Raw genomic sequence first — 26,321 nt, 5'->3', positions numbered from 1 at the left:
GGAAATAACCACAACATATAGAGATAAAGGGCAACCATGTAAGTAGTATTAAGAATTATTATTTTTATTTAAAAATTTAAAAAATGGGTCTGGTGACATGGTCTCCTTAATAACTTTCTTCATTGAGAATGAAATTATTTTGAGGCTAGGCAGTGTTTATCATAATATACAATACAGAACAGGTTAATAAGGGAACGTCTTACTTCTCTGTATTCTGTCCAGTTTTGATGGAAATTTACAGATCCATCCTTACGATGTTGGATAACAGTCCAGCCTCCCCCACTAGTCTCCATATCACACATTGCCTGCAGAAGTCCAAGAAACATTATTAAAACATTGGAATATGTTGCTTACTGGCATAGCAGGATGGAATATCTGAGAGAGTTGCTGCTTAGTCACTTTTATTGATGGCTGTTTACCAAGTTTTATTAACAGGCTTAATATGTTAATTCTTCCTTTATGTTTTCTTTCAAAATGTGGAATGCACTAAGATGATGTGAACATAAAATCTTTATTTTTCATACTTTAGTTCAAAAAGAAGCAGCAGAGCAAGTCTGTGCATGTTCTGTGCCTAGGCACCCCTGTATTTCATGCCCAGTGGTTCTCAAACTGGGGGATGGGGATATTTCTGGCAGTGCCACTGCAGATAGCTGCACTCACACCTGCCAGAGGGCACCTGGACACAGCATATCCCATATCTCTCCATGAAGTCTGCAAGCCGCTCTAGTGCTGCTCTAACATTTTAAAGTATGATCATGTGCGTACTGAAGAGACACACAATGTGTGGAGAGAGAGACGGCTCTTTTGTCAACCTGGAGGCATTGTAAAGGAGACAGAAAATATGTCAAATTAGAGACTGGGGTATATTTAAGTTGTGTAGGAGAGTGAGGATAATGAGTATCAGAGAGCGATAGGGATAAAAAGAGGTATCATGTGGTGTCACAGGCATGAAATAAAGGTGTCAGATGGTGTTAGAGGTTTAAAAAGGGTACCAAAAAGTGTCACAGGGAAGCGGAGGGGTATTAGCCAGTGTCAAAGGTGTAAGGAGGGGTACCAGATGGTGTCAAAAGAATGAGGAAGGGTACTAGATGGTGCCATTGGTGTGAAGAAGGATACTTTATTGCATCACTGGGGAGAAGAGAGGGTACTAGATGGTGTTAAAGGTGAGAGGAGGGGTACCAGATGGTGTTAAAGAATGAAAAGGGGTATTAGATGGTGTCACTGAGGTGGAGAGGGGTGCTAGATGGTATCACAGGGGAGAGGAAGGGGACCAGACTACAGACTATCCTTCGGCTTCAAACCAGTATCAATTCCTCTAGGTACACTTGCACAGAGTTTATGTAGGAACTAGGCAAGTAGGGTTTTACAAACATCTTGGAGAACTAACCACAGATCTTCTGTGGATGTAGGCTGCCTCAAATCCTTCTGTCTCTTCATGTAATTCCAGACAGACTCTACGATGTTAAGATCAGGGCTTTGTGGGGTCCAAACCATTACTTCCAGGACTCCTTGTTCTTCTTTACACTGAAGATAGTTCTTAATGACATTGGCTGTAGGTTTGAGGTCATTGTCCTGCTATAAAATAAATGTGGGGCTAATCACACACTTCCCTGATGGTATGGCATGATGGATAAGTATCTGCATGTATTTCTCAGCATTGAGGACACCATTGATCAGGCAAAGTTGAGGACCATAGATGCAGTGGTCGGCCAAGGAAATTTTGTTACCCCAACATTTCATATTCCTGATATGTGCCTGCTGTACCATATACGTGTATGAACATATGTCCTGTTCTCTTTGTATTGCTTTCTTTGTGTGAATTCCCTGGTGTTCCTGCCAGTCCCTCTGCTTTTAGTACTACAAACTGACCACACTAAGCAGGAGAACACACCGTCTAGCTATGCTGGGAACTCCAATGATCAGATTTGTCCCAACACACACACCCTGCATAGCCTTTCACTGGGAAGCTTTTATGTAACTGAGAACAGAGGGAATGTGATCACTTATAAAAAAGGGGGAAAAAAGTATTTATGATGTGTTTTTTTAATATATATATCTATACACAAATGTTTTGCTTTTCATTTCAATTTTAAACTGAATATGTTGTTTTACAAGGTGATCGTTTATAATCACTTTAATGCAGCAGAAGAACGACACATCATGCTTACTTCCCTTCAACATGTCCAGGGGTGCCATCAGCACATATTTGGTGGAAACCAGTGGAATCCAGGTACACCCATCTACTGTCCGGAGAAGTCTGGCCAGAAGTGGTCTTCATGGAAGAACTGCAGCCAAAAAGCCATACCTCTGACATGGAAACAAGGCTAAGCGACTTAACTATGCACTCAAACATAGGAACTAATGAGTCAAAATTTGATATATTTGGCTTTAGCAGGAGGCAGTTTATTCACAAGGGGCTGGAAAGCAGTATAACAATAAGTGTCTGCAGGCAACAGTGAAGCATGGTGAAGTGTAAGTGCAAGTTTGGGGCTGCATTTCTGCAAATGGATTTGGGAATTTGGTCAGGATCAATAAGGTCCTCAATGCTGGGAAATACAGGCAGAAACTTATCCATCATGCCATACCATCAGGAATGGATATGATTGGCCCCAAATGTATTCTGCAGCAGGACAATGACCCCAAACATACAGCCAATGTCATTAGGATCTATCGTCAGGGTAAAAAAGAACAAGGCCCCCACAGAGCCCTGATCTCAACATTATCTAGTCTGTCTGGGACTACATGAAGAGAAGGAAGGATTTGAGGCAGCCTACCTCTACAGAAGATCTGTGGTTAGTTCTCCAAGATGTTCGGAACAACCTACCTACTGAGTTCCTTCAAAAACTGTATGTAAATATACCTAGAAGAATTGATGCTGTTTTGGAGGCAAAGAGTGGTTACACCAAATATTGATTTGATTTGGATTTCTCTTCTGTCCATTTCCTTTTTTTAATATTAATTTTGTTAATTGATAAAAATAAATTGTTAACACTTCTTTAAATAAAAGCATTCTTAATTTACAGCATTTTTTCACACCTACCTAAAACTTTTGCACAGTGCTGTGTATATACCGTATATATACACTATATTACCAAAAGTATTGGGATGCCTGCCTTTATATGCACATTAACTTTTTTTTTGAATCAAGTAATTTTTATTTTCAATTTTTGACAATATAAATACGCTACAAGAGAAGCGTATCACAAAGAAAAGTTTCTGATACCAGAACAATCAAATAAACATATAAAATAATACGGAATCAGTCATAGCGTTTCAGACTAACTAGAATTGTTAATGGCAAATACCTATATATACCATAAAACATGTGTATATATGTATTGACTCACAGGCCATGTAGGAACTGGTTATCAATGATTTTGTATATTTTCAACTCATGCAGGATATGAAGTTTAAATACCTGATAGCTCCCTTATGACCTTATCCTCCATCCACCTTAGTCCATTTCACTGCTTACTCCTGTATAAGAAAACTATTATTTGAGTTTTAATTATTATCCTCTGCGTTCCGAGGGGGGCATCATAAGGTGAAGTATTAGAGTCCACCCACCAGGACCGTATTTTTTGCACATGAACTTTAACCACTTGACCACTGGGCACTTAAACCCCCTTAATAACCAGACCAATTTTCAGCTTTTGGTGCTCTCACATTTTGAATGACAATTACTCAGTCATGCAACACTGTATCTATATGAAGTTTTTGTCCTTTTTTTCACACAAATAGAGCTTTCTTTTGGTGGTATTTAATCACTGCTGAGTTTTTTATTTTTTGCGCTATAAAAGAAAAAAGACCGAAAAATCTGTAAAAAAATGCATTTTTCTTCGTTTCTGTTATAAAATTTTGAAAATTTTTCTTAATATATTTTGGCCAAAATTTATACCACTACATATCTTTGGTAAAAATAACCCAAATCGGTGTATATTATTTGGTCTTTGTGAAAGTTATAGCGTCCACAAGCTATGGTGCCAATATCTGAAAATTGATCAAACCTGAATTACTGATGGCCTATCTCATTTCTTGAGACTCTAACATGCCAGAAAAGTACAAATACCCCCCAAATGACCCCTTTTTGGAAAGAAGACATTCCAAGGTATTTAGAAAGATGCATGGTGAGTTTTTTGAAGTTGTCATTTTTTCCCACAATTCTTTGCAAAATCAAGTTACTTTTTTTCTTTTATTAGCAGGTTATTTCTCACACACAGCATATGTATACCACAAATTACACCCCAAAACACATTCTGCTATTACTCCAGAGTACGGCGATACCACATGTGTGAGACTTTTACACAGCGTGGCCACATACAGAGGCCCATCATGCAGGGGAGCACCTTCAGGCGTTCTGGAGCACCCAGGCCAATTCTGACATTTCTCTCCTAAATGTAAAAATCATCATTTATTTGCTAGAAAATTACATAGAACCCCAAAACATTATATATTTTTTTTAGCAAAGACCCTAGAGAATACAATAGCGGTCATTGCAACTTTTTATCTCGCACGATATTTGCGCAGCAATTTTTCGAATGCGTTTTTTTTTGGAAAAAAAACTGTTTTGTGCTTTAAAAAACCCAAAACAGTAAGGTTAGCCCAATATTTTTGCATAACATGAAAGATGAAGTTACGCAGAGTAAATAGATACCTAACATGTCACCTTTCAAAATTGCACATGCTTGTGGAATGGCGCCAAACTTCGCTACTTAAAAATCCCCATAGGCAACGCTTTAAAATTTTTTACTGGTTGAGTTACAGAGGAGGTCTAGGGGCAAAATTATTGCTCTCGCTCTACCGATCGCAGCGATACCTCACATGTGTGGTTTGAACACTGTTTTCATATGTGGGCGGGACTTACGTATGCGTTCCCTTCTGCATATGAGCACACGGACAGGGGCGCTTTAAAATTTTTATTTTTTTTTTATTGTTCATTTTACTTTATTTATTTTAGTTTGACACTTTTTTCCCAAAAAAAATTTTTTTTGATCACTTTAATTCCTATTACAAGGAATGTAAACATCCCTTGTAATAGGAATATGGCATGACAGGTCCTCTTTACAGTGAGATATGGGGTCAATAAGACCCCACATCTCACCTCTAGGCTGTGCCTGAAATAAAAATAAAAAAAAAAAACGATCCTGGCTTCGATCGTAGCTGTGAGTCGGTAGAAGCACCGGAGGGCGGCAGGAGGGGGGGACGTCCCCTCTCGCCTCCCGTAAGAACGATCAAGCAGTGGAACAGCCACTATGATCATTCTTATGGTGTCGGGAATCGCCGGCTGAAAAAGCTGATATCTGAATGATGCCTGTAGCTGCACCCATCATTCAGATATCCCCGCACAAAGTCAAGGACGTCGTATGACGGCAGGCGGGAAGTGGTTAAAACGCTTTTTTTTTTAACACAAAGTTGTCCACAATATTTCTAACACATAGTATGTACAGACCAAAAATGACACCCCAAAATAGATACTCCTACTCCTCCTGAGTACGGCGATACCACATGTGTGAGACTTTCACAGCCTGGCCACATACAGAGGCAGAGTATGGCTGAGCATGGCTGGGTATGGCTGAGCATGGCCGAGTATGACTGAGCATGACCGAGTATGGCTGAGCATGGCTGGGTATTGCAGAGTATCGCCGAGTATGACTGGGTATGGCAGAGTATGATTGGGTATGGCAGAGTATGGCTGGGTATCACTGAGTATTGCAGAGTATGGCTGGGTATTGCGGGTTATTGCAGAGTATGGCTGGGTATGGCAGAGTATTGAGGGTTATGGCAGAGTATTGCAGATTTTTGCGGGGTATTGCAGAGCATGGCTGGGTATGGCAGAGTATGGCTGGGTATCACCGAGTATTGCAGAGTATGGCTGGGTTTTGCGGGGTATTGCAGAGTATTGCGGGATATTTCGGGGTATTGCAGGGTATGGCAGAGTATTACGGGGTATTTCGGGGTATTGCAGGGTACGGCAGAGTATTGCGGGGTATTTCGGGTATTGCAGGGTATGGCAGAGTATTGCGGGGTATTGCAGAGTATGGCGGGTATTGCAGAGTATTTTGGGGTATTGCAGAGTATTGCGGGGTATTTCGGGGTATTGCAGGGTATTGCAGAGTATTGAGGGGTATTGCAGGGTATGGCAGAGTATTGCGGGGTATTGCAGAGTATTGTGGGGCATTGTAGAGTATTGTGGGGTATTGCAGAGTATTGTGGGGTATTGCAGAGTATTGTGGGGCATTGCAGAGTATTGCACAGCATTGCAGAGTATTGCACAGCATTGCAGAGTATTGTGGGGTATTGTGGGGCATTCTGGGGTATTGTGGGGCATTGCAGAGTATTGTGGGGCATTGCAGGGCATTGTAGAGTAGTGAGGGATGGCTGAGCATGGATGGATGGATGGCTGGATGTCTCTGTGCAGCTCTGTGGGCACTACAGATGCTGCCCACAGCGCTGCTACCATCCATCCATTCCCCTCTCCGCTCACAGTGTACCGATCGGTACACAGGAGGGGAGGAGAGGAACCGGCGTCATGAGATGACGCCGGTTTGTTTACATGTGATCGCTCCGTCATTTGACGGAGCGATCACATGGTAAACGGCCGCGATTAGCGGCCATTTACCGAGATCCATGATGCGCCGGGTCCAGATGCTCTCGAGTGCGCGCCCTAGGGGGCGCGCGAGAGCAGAATTCTGGGAGGACGTCCCTGTACGCCCTCCCAGAGTTAAGCAACCGCCCTGTAGCCGTCATTTGGCTATGGGCCGGTTGTTAAGTTGTTAATGGCATCCCAGTCTTAGTCCATAGGGTTCAATATTGAGTTGGCCCACCCTTTGCAGCTATAACAGCTTCAACTCTTCTGGGAAGGCGGTCCACAAGGTTTAGAAGAGTGTCGCTGGGAATGTTTGACCATTCTTCCAGAAGCGCATTTGTAAGTTCAGACACTGATGTGAACGAGAAGACCTAGCTCGCAGTCTCCTCTCTAATTCATCCCAGAGGTGTTTTATCGGGTTTTGGTAACATAATGTATAGGGTTGTCCCGATACCACTTTTTTAGGACCGAGTACAAGTACCGATACTTTTTTTCAAGTACTCGCCGATACCGAATACCGATACTTTTTTTAATGTCACGTGACAGTGTTTTTTTTTTTTTGAGGGGGGGGGGGGGTGAACGGTGTATGTGTGTGTGTTTTTTTTTTATTATTATTTACAATTTTTAACAATAATTTTTTTTATTCTTTATTGCAATATGTGTTTTTTTTTTTGTTTTTTGTTTTTAATCAGCCCTGTTGGGGGGCTTTGGTGAGATATCAGGGGTCTTAACAGACCTCTGATATCTCCCCCTTGAGACAGAGAAAGAGACCGAGGATAGAGATTCCCCAGTCCCTTTCTCTGCAGCCTCAGCTGCACTGAGAATGAATGGAGAGAAGACAGCGGCTCCTCTCCATTCATAAACTGACACATTGTAATCACAGGAAATTACAATGTTTCAGTTATGTGAATGGACAGAGTCAGCTGACTCTGTCTATTCACAAAGGAAGGAGGAGGAGGACGGCGGAACGGAGGGGGAGAACGGAGGGGGAGAACGGAGGGGGAAACAGAGAAGGAGAGGGGAACGGAGGGGACAGCGGAGAGACACAGAGAAGGAGAGAGGAACGGAGGGGACAGCGGAGGGGAACAGAAAAGGAGAGAGGAACGGAGGGGGGCAGCGGAGGGGGACAGAGGAATGGAGGGGGCATGGAGGAGGATGCAGTGACAGTCAGCGGTGACCGATCACCACTGTATGTCACTAAAGCAGCTGAAAGCCGCTGTGGGAGAATCTTGTAACTCCCCCACGTGCCGATCACTGCTGACTTCCAGGTATCGGGGGAAGCATTGGGAGCATTTGCCCGAGTACAAGTACTTGGGCAAATGCTCGGTATCGGTGCCGATACCGATACTAGTATCGGTATCGGGACAACCCTAATAATGTATATATATATATACTGGATATATATATATATATATATATATATATATATATATATATATATATATATATATATATATATTTATATATATACACACACACAGCCTATCAGGAGTGTGATGGGCACACCCTGCCCACTCTTGTTTCTGATCACTAGACTTCATTGATGGTGCCAGTGGTAGGGTCTAGGAATAGGAAGAATTGTTCCAGAGAGACATTGGATGGAAGAAAAAGAGGACCTACACAAAAGAACTAGGGAATGACTGCTATAAGTACTATATCATTCATAACTGGTGACATACTAGAGTGCTTGGGTACCCAGTGTCTACGGTCATGCCAAAGACTATCTGCTCTTCTTTACAAGTTAGTAAACTGTAGACACAAATGGGAACTCTACACATCCAGCAAGAGTATTGCCTTCCAGTGTAGAACAGATATATCAACTTGTTCACAAATTCCAAGAGTCATTAATACTTTTTCAATCAATTATAGGGTGAATTTGTGGAATTTCTACTTCTCCATGCATAGAGAACCATCATTAGTCATTGGCTTTCAGCCCTGCACTAAGCACAGGAAAACTTAATTTCCTGTGACTCGGGAAGTGACATCACAAGTCTCATGCAGCGGTATAAAACAGGAAACCTTTTCTGTACCTAAAGCTAGGCTGGGACCCAGTAAAAGTAGACACTTGCCTATACAACTCTGCATGGAGAGGTTTGTTATGGTTATATCTGATTTCATTCACTGTTCCTCCAGTGCTGCTTGGACTTCAAGTGAGATAAGCAAGTTTACTGTGTCCGCCTTGAGCACAAAATTAGCATGCACAAACTATATTTATACAGGAGGTTCAGAGTATGATTACTATGGAATGAAAAAGTAACGCTGATGAATTTAGATATTTTATCACAACTGAATCCCCATGGGTGCTAGTTAAGAAGCACAGGGCTGCCTATTAAGCAAACACTACACACCTGCAATAGGATTCCCCTCTATTTAAAAAACAAAAAAACAAAAAAAAAAACCCACCAATTTGTGGAAAGATATAGTAATGTCCTTATAACTAATTACTTCTCCCTAATTTTACTCCATCTAGCTTCTTCTCTCCTTGGCCTTCTATTCTATTGCAACAGAGAAACAGCATAACCATCCCAAACGCTACCAGCTGTCTAAACACATATGTCTATATTGCAAGGTAAATGCAGCATGCCAGTTCTCATCTGTGATAATTCCAGGTGAAAGGTAAGTAAATATACATTACAGTGATATACTGAATGTGAGTAGGTACACCATGATTACAACCTACTAGGAGGTGGTGATGGGTTGCTGACATGACAGCCTAGATGCTGAGTTAGTAAAGTTTTGACTTAAAGTAAACTGGTCATGAAAATAATACAAGGCCTCGCCACTGTTAATCTCCTTTTGTAAATGCTAGTTACCTGGCCCTCACCTAAGTAATTGGCCTAGAATAAGTATGCAGATCAGAAAATTCAGAGGGAAGTCTTGGTCTGCTAATTGGTTCCCAGTTAGTGATTCAAAATACTGAAGCCAGATTGCTGAAAAAAAATTATATTTACATATATAATATATATGGCTGCACGCAGCTAAAAATTGTACCTGTCAGCAGGGGCGTAACTAGAAATCACAGGGCCCCATAGCAAAATGTTGTATGCCCCCCCCCCCCAAAAAAAAAAATGAACTATGCCATTGAACAACAGATTACCACACCCATGTGGCACAGTACCAGGGCAACAGCGTATATTAACTTCGAACAACAAAGTATATACTGTATGCAGTAGAGCTAGGCGATTTTCTCCCCAAAAAAAATCTGCGATTTAAAAAAAAAAAAAACTCGATTCACGATTCGAATCGAGTTTTTTTTTTTTTTTTTTGATGGACACCGCGCCAGTCCTGAGGAGCTGCGGGCAGGAGTTTTTAGGCGAGGCCGTGGCTTCAGCCTAGTCCGCGGCGTCCGGCCTCGCGGACTAAGCCGAAGCCGCGGCCTGACCCAAAAACTCCTACCCACAGCTCCTCAGGACCGGAGCAGTGTCAGCATCGGTCCTGGTGATAAAAAAAAAAAATCAATTTGCTGAAAATTTGAATCGATTTGACCTCTCAACTCGATTCAAGTTTCAAATCGATTTTTGCCCCAGCCCTAGTATGCAGCCCCTGAAAGACACACATGCATACCCCCATCAGTCATCAGTACAGACACCCCCTACCTCAGTGCAGACCCCCCAGCAGTACAGACACCCCTCAGTACAGATACTCCCCTTAGTACAGACACCCCCCCAGTGCAGACCCCCCCAGCATTACAAATCCCCCCCTCAGTGCAGGACCCAAACCCCTCCAGCAGTACAGACATCCCCCCAGTGCAGACCACCCCCCTCAGTACAGACCCCCCTCAGTGCAGACCCCCCTCAGTAGTACAGACCCCCCCAGCAGTGCAGACACCCACCTTAGTACAGACACCCCCCTAGTGCAGACCCCCCCAGCATTACAGACCCCACTCAGTGCAGACCCCACATCAGTACAGAAACCCCCCAGTGCAGACCCACCCTTAGTACAGACACCCCCCCTAGTGCAGACTCCCTCAGCATTACAGACCCCCCCTCAGTGCAGACACCCCCCACCTCAGTGCAGACCCCCCCAGCAGAACAGTCACCCCCCACCTCAGTGCAGACCCCCCTCAGTGCAGACCCCCCCAGCAGTACAGACACCCCCCCAGTGCAGGATCCCCCCAGCAGTACAGACACCCCCCCAGGGCAGACCACCCCCCAGCATTGCAGACACCCCCCCTCCTCAGTGCAGGACCCCCCAGCAGTATAGACACACACCCCCTTACATACCTCAGAACAGCGCTGACAGTCTCCACTCCAGATACACACAGCGGTGTCCCTCAAGGCTCGAGCGCAGGCTCCTCCTCCTCTGTGGATGTAAACAGAGAGGAGGGGAGGCGGCTTCGGTCCGCGCCGCTGAGGGACAGCGAGCGGTGTTGGTGGTGCGGCTGCCGCTACGCTTCCCAAGGGTGTCACCCAGTGCGGCCCGCACCCGTCTGGCAACGCCACTCATGCGGGCCCCAACTCGGCTGCAGGCCCCATAGCGACCACGTGTGTCGCTATGGCGGTAGTTCCGCCACTGCCTGTCAGTGGCAATGTGAACTGGCTTAGAGTTACCTTCCTTTTTTTTCTTTTTAATTTGGCCTTCTGCACTTTCAATAATCAATGTATAGCACTGAGCTGTTCGCTGTTTAACGTAACACTATCCATAAGCGTTGTGCCTGATGAATTCTATTACTGCAAAAAAAATGATAAATACTATTTACCATAAGAAGCAGGTGGCTTCTATTTTGCAGTGGTTAAATTCTTTGCATATGTGGAATGCACAATGTTTGAGGTCCCAGTAATTATCATTTTCTAGCAGTATTCAAGTTTAAGTGCTAAACACTTCTTATGCTGTCACAATGAACAAACTATCACCCAAATAATGAAGTAGTTTAACACCTTCTTCGGTACAGCATAATTCATATTTGTCAAACAGGACGTATATGCAGTTCTACTTAAGTGTTGTTAACTAGCGCTGTTGCCCTCTTTCTGTAACCTATTAATGGTGTGCTAACATGCATTATATGCTCTTTCATTTCACCCCGGAAACCATCAAAGCAGAAATGTATCTTCAAAATGTACAGCCAGGTGGTATGCTGTGTGTAACTTTAGACAGCTACTATTATTCATTAAACACTCTAGTGTTAACACATGTTCTGTGAGTGCCCATATGGCTTGCAGAAAACTCCATTTTTAAAGACACTCATTTGGCCAACAAACGTGCTGAATATATTTAATGCCTTTTTTTTCTAACAAATTTGTATTTTCTGTTTTTCTTTTTGTATGATATGAGAATCTGGACTTTTGTTGACTTTGGACGCTCCCTTACAACATTAGCGCATTGCTGATACTTTAGCTGCTCACCTGATGCAAAAGTACACGAATGATGCTGACACAATTGAAAAACAAAATCTGTGTTTGATATTAAAAATTACTCTGACTGAATTAAAATAATTCTAGAGTCTCCAGTTTTCTCTGTCCCAGAACAAATTTCTTGTTATTGAAAATCTAATATTTCTCATCACTTTCAATAGACTGCTGCAATCGGCATTAAACACATTCAGGGTGACTTCATAATTTTTCATGTTATCTTGCTGTTCATTTAGGTCTGGTTTACACCTATGCAGGTTGCAGTTTGCATATTCTAGGTGCATTTTGCATTTTTTAGGCCTGATTCACACCTATGCATTTTTGGTGCGTTTTGCATTTTGCAGATTTGCACTACAGAACGTGTTCCATAGGAAACCATGTAAAATGGACTGTAGTACAAATCTACAACATGCAAAAAAGCACTAAAAATGCATAGGTGTGAATCGGGCCTCAATACACATTTTTGATCCATTGAAGTCTATGGAACCAAAAACCAGTAAAAAGTCCCTGGCCATTTCCATAAAATGCACAGATGTTAACTACATCCATAACAAACCATGTTAAATGGACTGTAGTGTGTTTCTGCAAAACTGAAAACATGCTAAAAAATGCATAGGTGTGAACCAGGCCTTAGTGATGGGGCTGGTGGTGCTGGGAGTAGGTGGAAGGGGGTACCTGTATTGGATTTAAGACATAAGATGGTGGATTTGTGTTTCTGTGGGGAGTACATTGCTGGTGAATACAGGGAGGAAAGTGCATGTGTTGGCTGCAAAGGATTATGGATGCATGTATAAATTAGGTATTTCTGTATTTCATTAGGGATTCTGAACTTTTGGATTATGGAGCATTGGGTGGAAGAGAGTGAATGCAAGGGCAGGTGCAGTGGGTTCTAAAGAATGAGGTGTTTGTTGCAGAGCATGTAGGAGAAGCAGGCAAACATGGCTAAGTACTACCCTTACAAATTATATTTGTACTAAATGTGGAAATGTGGAAAATTCCAAAACGCATACTGTTTGTGTAAGTTGGAAATAATTTTTATTGCCAATCAGCAGAGGTTACAAACAGTTGCTTACAAACATTGAATGCAGTAGCCACTCACCTTTTTTGTGCCTGTAGAATTAGAAAAGCGTAAAGTATAGACTCCACTTGATGTTAGTCCAGATTTATAGGCATCTGCACAGTCTCGGAAAGACATCAGCTCTTCCTTTGGTATGACTGGAATATCTAGACAAAACATATATAACATGTAACTAAGAGCAGACTGAAGGGAGAATGGACGATATAAGCATTCCCTAGTCTTAAAATATATTTGGTAATTTAAAAAAATCTAAGATATCTATCTATCTATCTATCTATCTATCTATCTATCTATCTATCTATCTATCTATCTATCTATCTATCTATCTATCTATCTATCTATCTATCTATCTCTCTATTTGGGACCAACCCCTCAAATATTAATATGACCCTGGGCCCAGATCATGCATACTAAAGTATCTATGTATTCCACAAGCAGTGAAGGCATGTTAAAATAAGCCCCCATTTATCTATGTCTCTATAGAATTGTGGAGAAATGAAAACTTTACTCTCAGGAAAATAACAAGATATCCTTGTAGTGGGACTCCCCTGCACTGCAACATTTAAATGCTTGTTTTTGCCTAGGGTAGAAGGACCTTACCTAATCACTCACAGGCTCCTGTTTCCCTGTGACCTGTCCCTGAAAGCCTCTTTTTTTTGCATTTCAGCTAGCAGTCATATATGTGACATCATCAGGTACAGTGCAGGACCAGTAATCATGCATTGTAAATGAGAATTCCTGGGGCCTGCCAAAACCTGGAGAGTAGAAGTGAGTGCTGCCTGCTGGGAGAATGAGGGTTAAGGTAAGTTCTTTTTTTTGGTACCCTTGGCAAAAACAAACATTTAACTCTTGCAGTGCGGCAAAGGTATTTTTCGTCTCCCTAGACTTTAGTTTTAATTTTCAAAGTTCACAATGGCAGCATTAAAATCGTATATATATTGTTAGGCTGTGTAATGTAAACAAAAAAGCAGATGTTTCTAAGCTGTTAGAAACCCACTAGAACCCAAGTTTAGAGTGTTTATTGTGATATTTGAGGATATTTGAGAATTAATACATTTCACATTAAAATCAACTTTTTACTGCTGTTTCTAGTCCAGGGCTCAAGTGCAGGTAAATTTAGCCAGGCCTGTGCTTTAGGCTAGGCCTGGTTGTTTTTATTTGGGACTGGGAGTGTTTAGTGTAATGGTGGGTGTGGTCACCTGTGCTCTGATTCAGAGATGCCTCCCCTGCTTTCAGAAAGATGGTTCTGGAATGGGGGTTGGACCTGAAGTCTGAGTGGCAGGCAGCTCATGTGAGGAGCCCTGACCAATTATCTTCTGGTATTGGCAGGGGGCAGGCCTCCCATATAAGCTGGGGTCACATGCTGCCAGGGAGGAGTCTGGAGTTCCAGGAAAGACAGCATGGAGTAGTGAGGTGCTGTTCTGGGCATGCGCCAAGCGCGGAGGAGGGATGGAGGAAGCGCAGAGAGGGAGTCTAAGATAAAGATCTCCGTCTTTAAAAGATTATCAAGCTGCTGTGACCGGGGAACACAGGACTTGAATGCTGGACAACATTGGAACAGAAGAAGTAGCAGTAAAGCGGAAGAGAGTAGAGCAGCATTTTGTGACCGAGGACACAGCACGGTCGAAGTAACCAAAGGTCGGTGTACAGAACAAGAGAAGTTATCAAGAACAGTGTAGAATGCTGTGGCCGGGGAACACAGCATTTATAGCAAAGGACTGGCTGGGAGCAGTAGTCCGCCTATTACCATGTGTCAGGCCATCGGGGGGGAGATACCGTGCTGTCTCTGGTCTGGTTAGCACATTGGTAATATCTTCCAAAGACTGTGTGGCTGTCTAACTCATTGATCCATCGGGGAGAGGTTGTGTTAGGCCTCTGGATCTTTGACTCTAGGAAACCGTCATAATCTGCAAGGTGGAATTATTCAGAGTGATTCTTCTTTGTTAAAATTGGAAATAAAGAAGTAGTTCCAATAATTTGCTAAGAATATTAGATGTGCAACAACTTTCAAGCCAAGGCTATTCAGTATTGTAGTACAATACACCAACTGCTATGAGCATCTCATATCACCCCTTTGTTTCACCCAAGTTGTATCCTGAAATAAAAGCAATAAAACCATGCAAATGACTGTTCCTTGCCTTATCTGAATGTGGGGAGCCTGGCAGCAGGGTGATTGGCAGATTGCTAAGTAACCAAATGTACATTTATATGTGTGTGTTTAGATTTAAATTGAAGACTTATACCTTATAAGTGCACACATATATTCATGTACTTTTAGGTTTATCGTTTACACATATATATTTTCTACACTTGTTTATCCGAGTGTTCTATTAAACTTTTTTTGTGCAGCTGACCCCCAGATCTATATTCTGGTTAGGTTTTTGCACAGTAACAGACATTATTTAGCACCACATTTTTTTGTTTCATTTAACCAAATAAGCAGCCCTTATGGGCTAGCCATACATAGCCAAATGTCACCGTATGTAAAACTGGGGTGAGGATCCGACCATTTATAGGTACCCCTTGGAGAAGATGACAAGTACTTTCAACATTGGAAGTACTTGGTATTGCTTGCAGAATTTGTTGGAAAATGCTTTTGACCTGGTTGGCCATCCCTCTACTCGATGAGAAGAGTAAGGAAAGTGCTAACTATACTTGTGTCACTTTAGTTAATTGGCAGATTGCAGGAGGTTCTAATTGGCACTGCAGATGACAAATATTCACCCAGACATTGTCCTTGTGGAGACATGTGTGTATCTTTGGCTATGCCAAAGCTGGCCATATACTAGTAGAACTTTGTACAAATATTTTTGTTTTTGGAACATTCATTGAATTTTCCAATAGTCAATTGGGTCAAATCCATGTTTGTTTTCAGCCATAGGGACAACAAAAATTTGAAGATGCTGGATGGTAAAATGTTCTCAAATTAAAGAAATTCTAACTGTAAAGGTAGTTTCCGTTCGGGAAAGAAATTAAGTGTAAATGTGGTTTCTGTTTGGGAAAAATCGTACATATTTGAATGAAAACTGTCTAATACATCTGGGACTAAATACAAATGACAGATATGGGCCAAGTTTTAAGGGCTTTTGAAATAAATTAGTGCATTTAATGATGGTAAAAAAGAACATTCTAAGAATGTTCTGACGAGAATTTTTGTATAAACATCCCTACAAGACTCCTCTTGTGTTGCTTTAGTGTTAATAAATAAGCAAAGTATTTGTGACTCATGAAATTTTACCAATGTAGCAATAAATATATGTTGTGCATTACTGCTTCAGAAAATAGGTAGGAAGGAATATGTTTTATGACCTTTTAGGAGCGTGCTTTTTACACAGACTGTAAGCACTCCATTTTTACAAGATTTAAAATCACTAGGGATCTACTAACACTACACTGAAAGCTGCAACTAATGTGTAATCCAATCTTTCAAAGTGCATGATTTATTGTACATAAAGCGCTACAGACTGGTATTATTTGTCACATAAATACTGATCTGCTTCTGCATTTATCACAGTCCACAGTATATCACATTCGATGTTTAGGAAATGTGTAATTTAAGAAAGAGAGTGAAGCCTATTATTAATTGAACCCTAATGTTTGACACACACGCAGAACATTTCAGGGAATTTTACAGTATCAGGAGAACAGTGGACAGTGCCAGTAGGGCAGTGGATGATGTCAGTAGAGCAGTGGACAGTTTCAGTAGGGCAGTGGATGATGTCAATAGGGCAGTGTATGATGTCAATAATGCAGGGGATTTATTAGTAGGGCAGTGGACTGTGTCAGTCAGTAGAGCAGTAAATGATGTCAGTATGGCAATAGAATTTGTCAGTAGGGCAGGGGATGGTGTTAGTAGGGCAGTGTACAGTGTTAGTAGTTTATTTTAATTTAATTTAATTTTTTTTAATTTTTTTTACAGTTTTGTTAGCAGCCCTGTTGAGGGGCTTTAGTGAAATATCAGGGGTATAAACAGACCCCTGATGTCTTACTTTTGAGAGAGAGAAAGGAGATTGAGGACACCATCCTCAACCTCCATCTCTACAGCCTCAGCTGCACAGAATGAATAAACAGGAAGATCTCTGTACCACCTCCCTGTTCATTCACAAACCTAAACATAATAAAGACAGTTTACTATGCTTCAGTTATGAATGAAACCGATCCCACCACAGCAGCCGGAAGGAGAGGAATCCAGCAGTGCTGCGAGGAAGGGGGGACCAGGGGAGCACACAGGGGGCCTGTGCAGCAGAAGGAAGCGGAACCTGGACAGGAGGGGTAGTGGGGGTGGCATATACTGGAACGGATCCTCTGTATTTTTCTCCTGCAGCAGCTGAATGCTGGCAAGAGGGAGAGAAGGAGAAGCAGGCTTTTAGCAGATGCAGGATAAAGATATCGGGATCGGTTCCAGTAAATACCACCACCGCTCCTGTCCAGGTTCCATGGGCCATTAGGGAAGGGATGCGATCTACCCTTCACCTACCCGCAATCAACGGGTGGATCGCAATCAAAGGGTTGCCTACCCCCAGCTTAGTCTAGTTAATATTCACAACATGTCTTGGATGTACCTGTTTTGGGAAAAAGTTTATTCAACAAGTTAGGTTTTGCTTTAGCATTTGAAGTGTTTGCCCTTTTCCAATGCAGGTAATTCTTGAACATTTGAATTGCACATTATAATGGATGGTTGAGTGATTAGCATCTCTGCAATATATGATTGGCAAATCAGACACTTTAAATATTGTTTATGATACTTAGTTACCCATTATATTTGTTACTCTACTAACAGTGAAGTTGAGGTATGTGATGTATTTACAAATTAGGATCAATTCACAATGCTTTGACACAAGCCTAAGGCATTCTAACTTAAGTCACGTGGCTGTCATTTTTAAATGTCATTGGACTCAGCTGAAAATAACTGTCACATTTTCATTTTTTTTTAACTATGTTTGTGTAGATAATCTGCAAGTGTCATTGGGCTTCATTCACAAAGTGGTATCTACTAAAATACTGCATAGCATTTTTCAAAAAGTTTTTTGGCATTTACAAAAAACCCTTCTAAAATACCGCATGCAGTGTTTTCCTGAAATATACAGTAATTTATCTCATGCGATATCCAGTGGAATGGATATAGTGGGGAATAATTAGAACCCCTGTCAGCTTTTATTGCTAATAAAGAGATAAAATGGTTTTAATCGTAGAAATATGCCAACTCACTAAGTCAGTGGCAGTCCCTACAGCATTTGTATTAATACAAAAGAAAAAAGGTGACTGGAATACCAGTCAAAGGGAAGCTGCTTTCATGGGACACACGTAGTGTATCAAAAACAACTAAGTTCAATTAAGTAGATACAAAATATCTTTATAAATGTCAAATATTGAATAAAAAAGAACGTTTTGCCTTTAGTTACACTTTCAAGCAGCCTTTATCTACCCTTTCAACACAAAGGGACCCTTGAAATATTTTCCAGTCTCAGGGAACCCCTGCTAAAAATTACTGTATCTACAGTGCCTTGAAAAAGTATTCATACCCCTTGAAATTTTCCACATTTTGTCATGTTACAACCAAAAACGTAAATGTATTTTATTGGGATTTTATGTGATAGACCAACACAAAGTGACACATAATTGTGAAGTGGAAGGAAAATTATAAATGGTTTTCAATATTTTTTACAAATAAAAAAATATAAGTGTGGTGTGCATTTGTATTCAGCCCCCCTGAGTCAATACTTTGTAGAACCACCTTTCACTGCAATTACAGCTGCAAGTCTTTTTGGGGATGTCTCTACCAACTTTGTACATCTAGTGAGTGACATTTTTGCCCATTCTTCTTTGCAAAATAGCTCAAGCTCTGTCAGATTATATAGAGAGTGCCTGTGAACGGCAATTTTCAAGTCTTGCCACAGATTCTCAATTGGATTTAGGTCTGGACTTTGACTGGGCCATTCTAACACATAAATATGTTTTTGATCTAAACCATTCCATTGTAGCTCTGGCTGTATGTTTAAGGTTGTTGTCCTGCTTGAAGGTGAACCTCTGCCCCAGTCTCAAGTCTTTTGCAGACACTTGAACAGGTTTACTTTTAAGATTGCCCTATATTTGGCTCCATCCATCTTCCCATCAACTCTGACCAGTTTCCCTGTCCCTGATAAAGAAAAGCATCCCAACAACATGATGCTGCCACCACCATGTTTCATGGTGGGGATGGTGTGTTCAGGGTGATGCACAGCATTAGTTTTCAGCCACCCATAGCTTTTGCTTTTAGGCAAAAAAGTTCAATTTTGGTCTCATCTGACCAGCACACCTTCTTCCACATGTTTGCTGTGTCCCCCACATGTCTTCTTGCAAACTGCAAACGGGACTTCTTATGGCTTTCTTTCAACAATTGCTTTCTTCTTGCCACTCTTCCATAAAGGCCAGATTTTTGGAGTGCACGACTAATAGTTGTCCTGTGGACAGATTCTTCCACCTGAGCTGTGGATCTCTGCAGCTCCTCCAGAGTTACCATGGGCCTCTTGGCTGCTTCTCTGATTAATTCTCTCCTTCCCTGGCCTGTCAGTTTAGGTGGATGGCCATGTCTCAGTAGGTTTGCAGTTGTGCCATACTCTTTCCATTTTTGGATGATGGCTTAAACAGTGCTCCGTGAGATGTTCACAGCTTGGGATATTTTTTTAATAACCCAACCCTGCTTTAAACTTCTTCACAACTTTATCCCAGACCTGTCTGGTGTGTTCCTTTACCTTCATGATGCTGTTTGTTCACTAAGGTTCTCTAACAAACCTCTGAGGGCTTCACAGAACAGCTGCATTTATACTGAAATTAAATTACACACAGGTAGCCTATATTTACGAATTCAGTGACTTCTGAAGGCAATTGGTTCTATTAGATTTTAGTTAGGGGTATAAGAGTAAAAGGGGCTGAATACAAATGCATGCCACACTTTTCAGATCTTTATTTGTAAAAAAATTTGAAAACCATTTATCATTTTCCTTACACTTCCCAATTAACTGTCACTTTGTGTTGGTCTATCACTTAAAATCCCAGTAAAATACATTTACGTTTTTGGTCGTAACATGACAAAATGTGGAAAATTTCCAGGGGTATGAATACTTTTTCTAGGCACTGTACAACTCCTGATACATTAGTGTGATGGTCAATGGGAAGAATGTTCCTTACATATGTGGTCATTGGGAAGAATTACTCTCTTATAGATAGTAAAAAAAAAAAATCAATGATGTTAATGGGAAGATATCTCTAAAAAGAATTGTGAAAAAGTATCCCCACTACATATGACATATGTTCTAACAAGGGATTTAACCATTGTGTTATGCATGTACATTGTATTATGTTTGGAGTGATTGAGAGATTTTTTGCAGCAAATGATGTATATGCTTATGCCTATATACACAAAAAAGTCTCCAAAAATCTGGCGAAATGACAGGAGAAAATAGATATGTTTTACTACATGTAATGGGGCGGATTTACTAAAGGCATATAGACTGAGCACATGTCAAGTGAAGTTGCTCCAGAGCTTAGTAAAAGAGGGGGAGCTCTGCTGAATTCTGTCATCCAATCACGTGCAGGCAAAAATGCTGTTTTTTGTCCTTGCATGTGATTGGGTATTCTTTGTAAAGTGAAGCTCTACCTCATGTACTAAACTCTTTGCCTTAAAGTAGAACTATAGGGAAAACTATTTCTAAAATTTTGGATAGAGTAAGGGAGGGTTATAACCCCTGTCAGTTTTTTTTTTTTGCCATCTGTGTCCCCATTGGAAGATTTTCCCTCTATTAGTTTTCTGGGGACAACCCAAAATTTTGAATTTTCATTTACTTTCACTTTCAATGATAATGGTAAACAGGAAAAATAGAGAGGAATCTAATTGGGAGCACAGACAACAATAAAAACCTGACAGGTGTTCTAATCCACCTCCATGCTATCCCAAACAATTTTTTTTCCCTTTAGTTATACTTTAAGTAAATCATCCCCATTCATTTCCATATATCCATGTTTAGGTTTCTATTCATCACTATTGAGGGAACTGATCCAAAAAGGCAGAGACTTCTCCAAATTGGTAATTATATTTTTACATTCCTTAAATTCCGCATGCCTGGATCACTATTAATTTACTACATGCATTTATTTCCTTTTGTGAATTGAATTTAACGCCTCTTCATGTAGTATTTACCAAGCGTTTTGCAGTAAGGACCACAAAACGGTATAGTGAATTGACAGTTTTAGGATCGCATGCAATATTTAGGGACAATGTGTCTGGACACCTAAATACCGCATGCGATCTGCTTTAGTGAATGGAGCCCACTAAGTAGTACAGTGTAACAATGTATTGTTACATTGTAGACACAATTTAATTTATATGTAGATCAAAGTATATCTGTATATATATGGCATCAGATAACAAAACCTTACAAGTAAAAAAATATTTTTAAATAAGATGTATTTCTGTTTCACCCTTTATTAACTTTTAGTTAACCATAATCATTCTTAAGGAACTCCTTCTTCCCCTTCTCCCTATTGCTATCAATTTTCTGCTGGCTTTTCTTTTTTCTATGTCCATTTTTTAAACTATATTATTTAAACTTTTTTAGTTTTTACTCATTTTGTTTGTTAGTTTCTTAACAGTGTCACCTAAAAAAATGCACAAAATGAATACATGCTTAAAAAAAAAAAAAAAAACTAACTAACTGATCAAAATAGAAAAAAAAAACATAATTCTTGTCTATAGATCACATTAAAAAATAGTTTCGCAGGGCAATATTAGGAAAAGAAAGTCTAGATCACAAAAAAAAAAAAAAAAAAAAAACAATGCATGTATTACATTATTTTTTTCAAGATATGGTACAAAGGTACAAGATATGAACTGAATAAATACATAAGGCCTCAAACAGTTTGTGTGACACTTCCCAGTCTGGGTCTCTAGCCATAACAGCATCCAAATTTTGTCATTTTTGCAGTCATTTATATAGGCATTAAATTTGTACTAACGATTGTATTGGGATACCAGTGTGGTTAGTTGGCCCACAGTCTCCATGAGTTGTGCCTGTTGTCGTTGTAAGATGCTGTTGTTGTGCATTGCATCATTGAGCTGCTGCCCCATTTCCCTGATGAGGCCATTCTGCTTGGAAAGTATATCTTCTACATGAAGTTTCTCAGATTTTAGCACATCTATTTCCTCTCGATGCTTCTCTTCCACCTCCAAGACTCTATTTTCCAGAAAACTAGAAATAGAAGAAAATCCCACTGAGAGCATAAGATAATACATAATTCTCATAATTCTCACACACCTTTTGGATTATCCTGTTGGGGAGATTTCCCTTCCAAGTCCCAAAGACACAGAAAGAAGCAAGGGAAATCCCCTTTCTAGCAGTTGTCACCATTACAAATGTCTCAAAACTCAAAAGTTTGGATTTTCGCACACTTTTAGTCCCAGTTACAGTGGTTACCAGGACAAACTGGTGGGTGAATCTCTCCAGTGAGGATGTAGACATTAAAAATTCCAAACCAAGTAAGCATTCTTTACTAAATCCATAAATAGAAAAAAGTTTTGGCTTTGGATATACTTTATGAAATTAAATGCAGGAAAACAACAAAATTCAAGGATGAAACACATATAGGAGTTGTGTTAAACGCTAAAGGATAAGTATTTCTGTCAATCCAGTCCTGAGATTTACACAGGTTGGCCAGACAGCACAGCCAGGTTGGTGACCTAACCTTTCTCTACTTGCGTTAAGTAATACAGCCTGAATTCCTCCCTCTCCTAGCCTGTAATTGGACAATGGAGAAGCAGCAGCAGACTGGTGAAATCATCCCTTTGCTCATACTGCTCTTTCCTCCTGTTAAGCTGGCCATAGATGCATCAAAATTCAGTCAGTTTAACAGAGACCGGCTGAAATTGAATCCACGTATAGCCATTCCTGTTTGACAGAATGATTTACTTCTGTCAAACAGGAAACATTAGAAAGATTTTGTCAATCAGAGGCTGCAGAGTATAATGTTCCAACAGGTTCATTGGTTTGTAGTGCTACCCGCGTAGGGGCCGCTGGTAAAAAGTGGTTCTTCCTAAATAGTAGAATAGCGGCTGCCCATTTCCACAAGCACCAGTCCATACACACTGTCTCCAATAACTCAGCCCATGGGATGGGATGCTTCTTTATTTTTATTGCTTGAAGAACTTTAAACGGGGAAGGGGAGGGGGGTAGTGTGTGGGATACACCAAAATGCTGTACAGTAACTGGAGAACAATTTTCCCCAGGGCTCCCATTCAGAGATTTTGCTGCAGACACAGGGGAATGACCAGTACTCTGAGACCGCATGACAGATGTCTCCATAGCTACCCCTGGCACTTACATTCAGAAAGCACACAGTCACCAGGGATCACAACTCAGGGTCAGTACTCACAAGTCCCCAGGACAGCTGCACACCTTCCAGCTTACTCCAGACACACCCCAGTGAGGGAGACAATTCTTCTCCAGGCCACATCACGTAAGGTGTAGTCCCACAGCCTGCTTCTCAGAAAGGTTGATTCAGATTCTCAGCCCTTCCCCTGCTGATACCTCAGAGAACAGCTACACAGTCCACAGACTGCCTCAGGGGGCAGCAGCCCCAGGGGGCCCTGGAATCCTCCCTGGCCATTTACCACCACCCCATCCACCTTCTGGGCACTGCCCTCCAGGGATTGGCTAGAGCATGATCACTATTCAGGTTGGTCATTTGCCTCTCCCAGCCCCATATCCTGGAAAGTTCTTTCAGAAGCAGGGGGAAGCAGTCAAACTCTCAGCCTGTGAAACCCTCAACAGATCAGAGCAAACAATTACAGCTCCCTTGACTACAGAAGGATCCAAAAATTAAATTTGCCTAGCATACTACACTGGGATGGGAGCCTTCCTGACGGGCAGAACAAAATGATTACTGCTAGTGGCTATATTATAAAAAATCCTACAGGCTGGATGTACCTAAGTCGATCAATGGATCAACTTGAATACAATCAGCCTGTTAATATGTGGATCGAATCTTGGCTGGTCCCTGCTGAACCAGCTGAATTTAGATCCATGTATGGCCGGCTTTAACGTTTTCTTGAACAGACTTTGATGTTCAGGAAAGCAGCAATGAAATAGCAGGAGCCAGCAGCATTGGAAGTTGTGCTAGGGTTAGAATTTTAACAAATAGTTTACTGGGGAATATTTTCTTTATTGTGCTTAATGTGCTAAGGTAAAAAAATGCTGAAGGTGTAATACTAATTTAAGAATTGTATGGAAATGTGTTATTTAGCGATAGAAAAACACTACCAGCAGTGCATTGTTTCCAATAAAATTTAGATAATCATAGGGGAAAAAATTAGCATTTTTTGTATTAATCTATACTGTACATTATCATCAAATTCCACAAAACTGTGCAATATATGTATGCAACTATTCACACCAGCTCTGACTCCAGAGAAGTTTCTAAGTTATTATTCCAAGCAAAGTCATCCAGGCTTTGGACCAGTTTTGGAAAAACCCAACTAATGTAAAAGTAAATGGGAGGACCTAGAGGAAAACTAGCGCAAACTCAAAGGGGAAAAATAAACAACAGTGTACATGCATTGCTCCCTATTAGGGACTAAAGCCCTGTATTTTTTATCTATTGATTGAGGGTGCATGCACATGAAAAGACTTCGTTTTCACCCACTGCTGTTAGAGAGCTTTTCCCATTTGTTACTTTGACAGCCAGGAATTGCCATTAAAAGTATCAGGGGAGCACCAGCAAGAGGAGATAAACTGGGCATATGAGATACACCAATGGGTACTTGGACAAAGTCCATTGCTGGTTAATCTCTTTGAATGAGAAAGTACTGTAAATACTGATTTAGCTTGACAGCCAGACAGCATTTGAGAAGATGCTATTAGCAGCTGTAGTTTCCCTGTTTCTCTGATGAGATATCTGAATGTGGGTTTATGTCTCTTGGACTGTTCTCCTAAGTCCTGACCTTTATGTCCAGTCTGCTCCATAAGCTTAGGGTTCACCTTTGTGAAAGCACACTATGGAAAAGTGAGAGTGATGCAGGGCTGTTTATTGGTGGAAGGCAAGTTATAGTCTGGCCTTCCACCAACCCCCTTCCCCTTAAAAATATTCAACTCATGACATTATTGATGTATTATTGATGTAATGTGGGTAGCAGTGGTCTAGTTGATAACATTTCATTTATATGTCACGTAAAATGCCTATCATATTTGTGTTGCCAGATCTTCTTCTAAGAAAAATGTAAAATATGAAACAAAGAGGATGAGTTCTGTATATATGTCAGAATATATTGGATCTGTGCAGTATAAGCCTATATATATTACCAAAAGTCTAGCAGATATATTTAGCTAAACAATCCTACTTTGTGTGTCATCTCCAAAGAGGCTATATAATCCAGGACCTGGAATGAGGAACAATGGAGTGTGAAGGACTGGAAAGAAATGAATTCTTAAAAGAGAAGTATGGGAATGTTTTTTTTTTGTTTTGTTTTTTTAAATCATACCTACCTAGCTGGATGCAGCATCGATACTGCATCTGACTCTAACACTGAGAACCAAGCGATCAAACACCACCGATTGCTCGGTTCTCACAGCTCCTTGAGCAGAGAGCTGGTGAATATCAGGCACAGGCTCTATACTCTGCCCCCCTCCCCACGCTGGGACCGCTGGGCTGTGGAGGGGGTGGGAGCAGCTGACTCAGGCTCTCAGTGGCTCGCTGAGAGGCTGAGCCGGGTGCCGGTCCAGGCATATGGTCGCAAACTTTCCCGAGCCTGAACCGGCTCTTTGACGCCAGCTGATATCGGGCTTCAGCCCGATGTCTGCTGAAAATGGGTCGAAGGAGAGCAGAAGGAACTGTACTCCTGTGATTTACAGAAGTACAGCTAAAGGAGCTTTGGTTGTACTTCTCCTTTAAAGTGGAACTACATGCAAAACATCTTATTATTAATATCTTTAAATGCATGTGTGCTTACTGTTTACGCCAAATAATCTGCCATTTAATGACGTTAATGTTGTGGTTTACATATCTCAGCAATACTGCACAACCAGGCAAATGACACACTTATTTCCTGGTTCAGCAATGGGGCTTCCTATGTCACCTCTCTGTCTTTATCTTGCTCATTAAATGATAAATAAGCATCAATGCTGTCTATTTATTAGGGATGAGCTTCGAGTTCGAGTCGAACTCATGTTCGACTCGAACATCGGCTGTTCGCAAGTTCGCCGAACAGCGAACAAATTGGGGTGTTCGCGGCAAATTCGAATGCCGTGGAACACCCTTTAAAAGTCTATGGGAGAAATCAAAA

General features: G+C 41.1%; 1 protein-coding gene across 1 annotated transcript in view; it reads right to left on the bottom strand.

Annotated features, from left to right (window-relative positions):
• The window catches only part of LOC141128362 (angiopoietin-2-like), a 91,467-nt gene that overhangs the window by 29,134 nt on the left and 36,012 nt on the right, over positions 1–26,321 (bottom strand). The window contains exons 4-6 of the mRNA XM_073615607.1: positions 22,004–22,236; positions 13,034–13,158; positions 204–305 (exon numbers count right to left, since the gene is read on the bottom strand). Of these exons, the coding sequence (XP_073471708.1) occupies positions 204–305; positions 13,034–13,158; positions 22,004–22,236 (460 nt within the window). The remainder of the gene's footprint in view (positions 1–203; positions 306–13,033; positions 13,159–22,003; positions 22,237–26,321) is intronic.

Source organism: Aquarana catesbeiana, linkage group LG02, assembly GCF_042186555.1.
Source record: "Aquarana catesbeiana isolate 2022-GZ linkage group LG02, ASM4218655v1, whole genome shotgun sequence".
In the NCBI taxonomy this organism is placed as follows: domain Eukaryota; kingdom Metazoa; phylum Chordata; class Amphibia; order Anura; family Ranidae; genus Aquarana; species Aquarana catesbeiana.
Note: the sequence above shows the minus strand (reverse complement) of the source record. Positions and strands in the feature narration are given on the sequence as shown.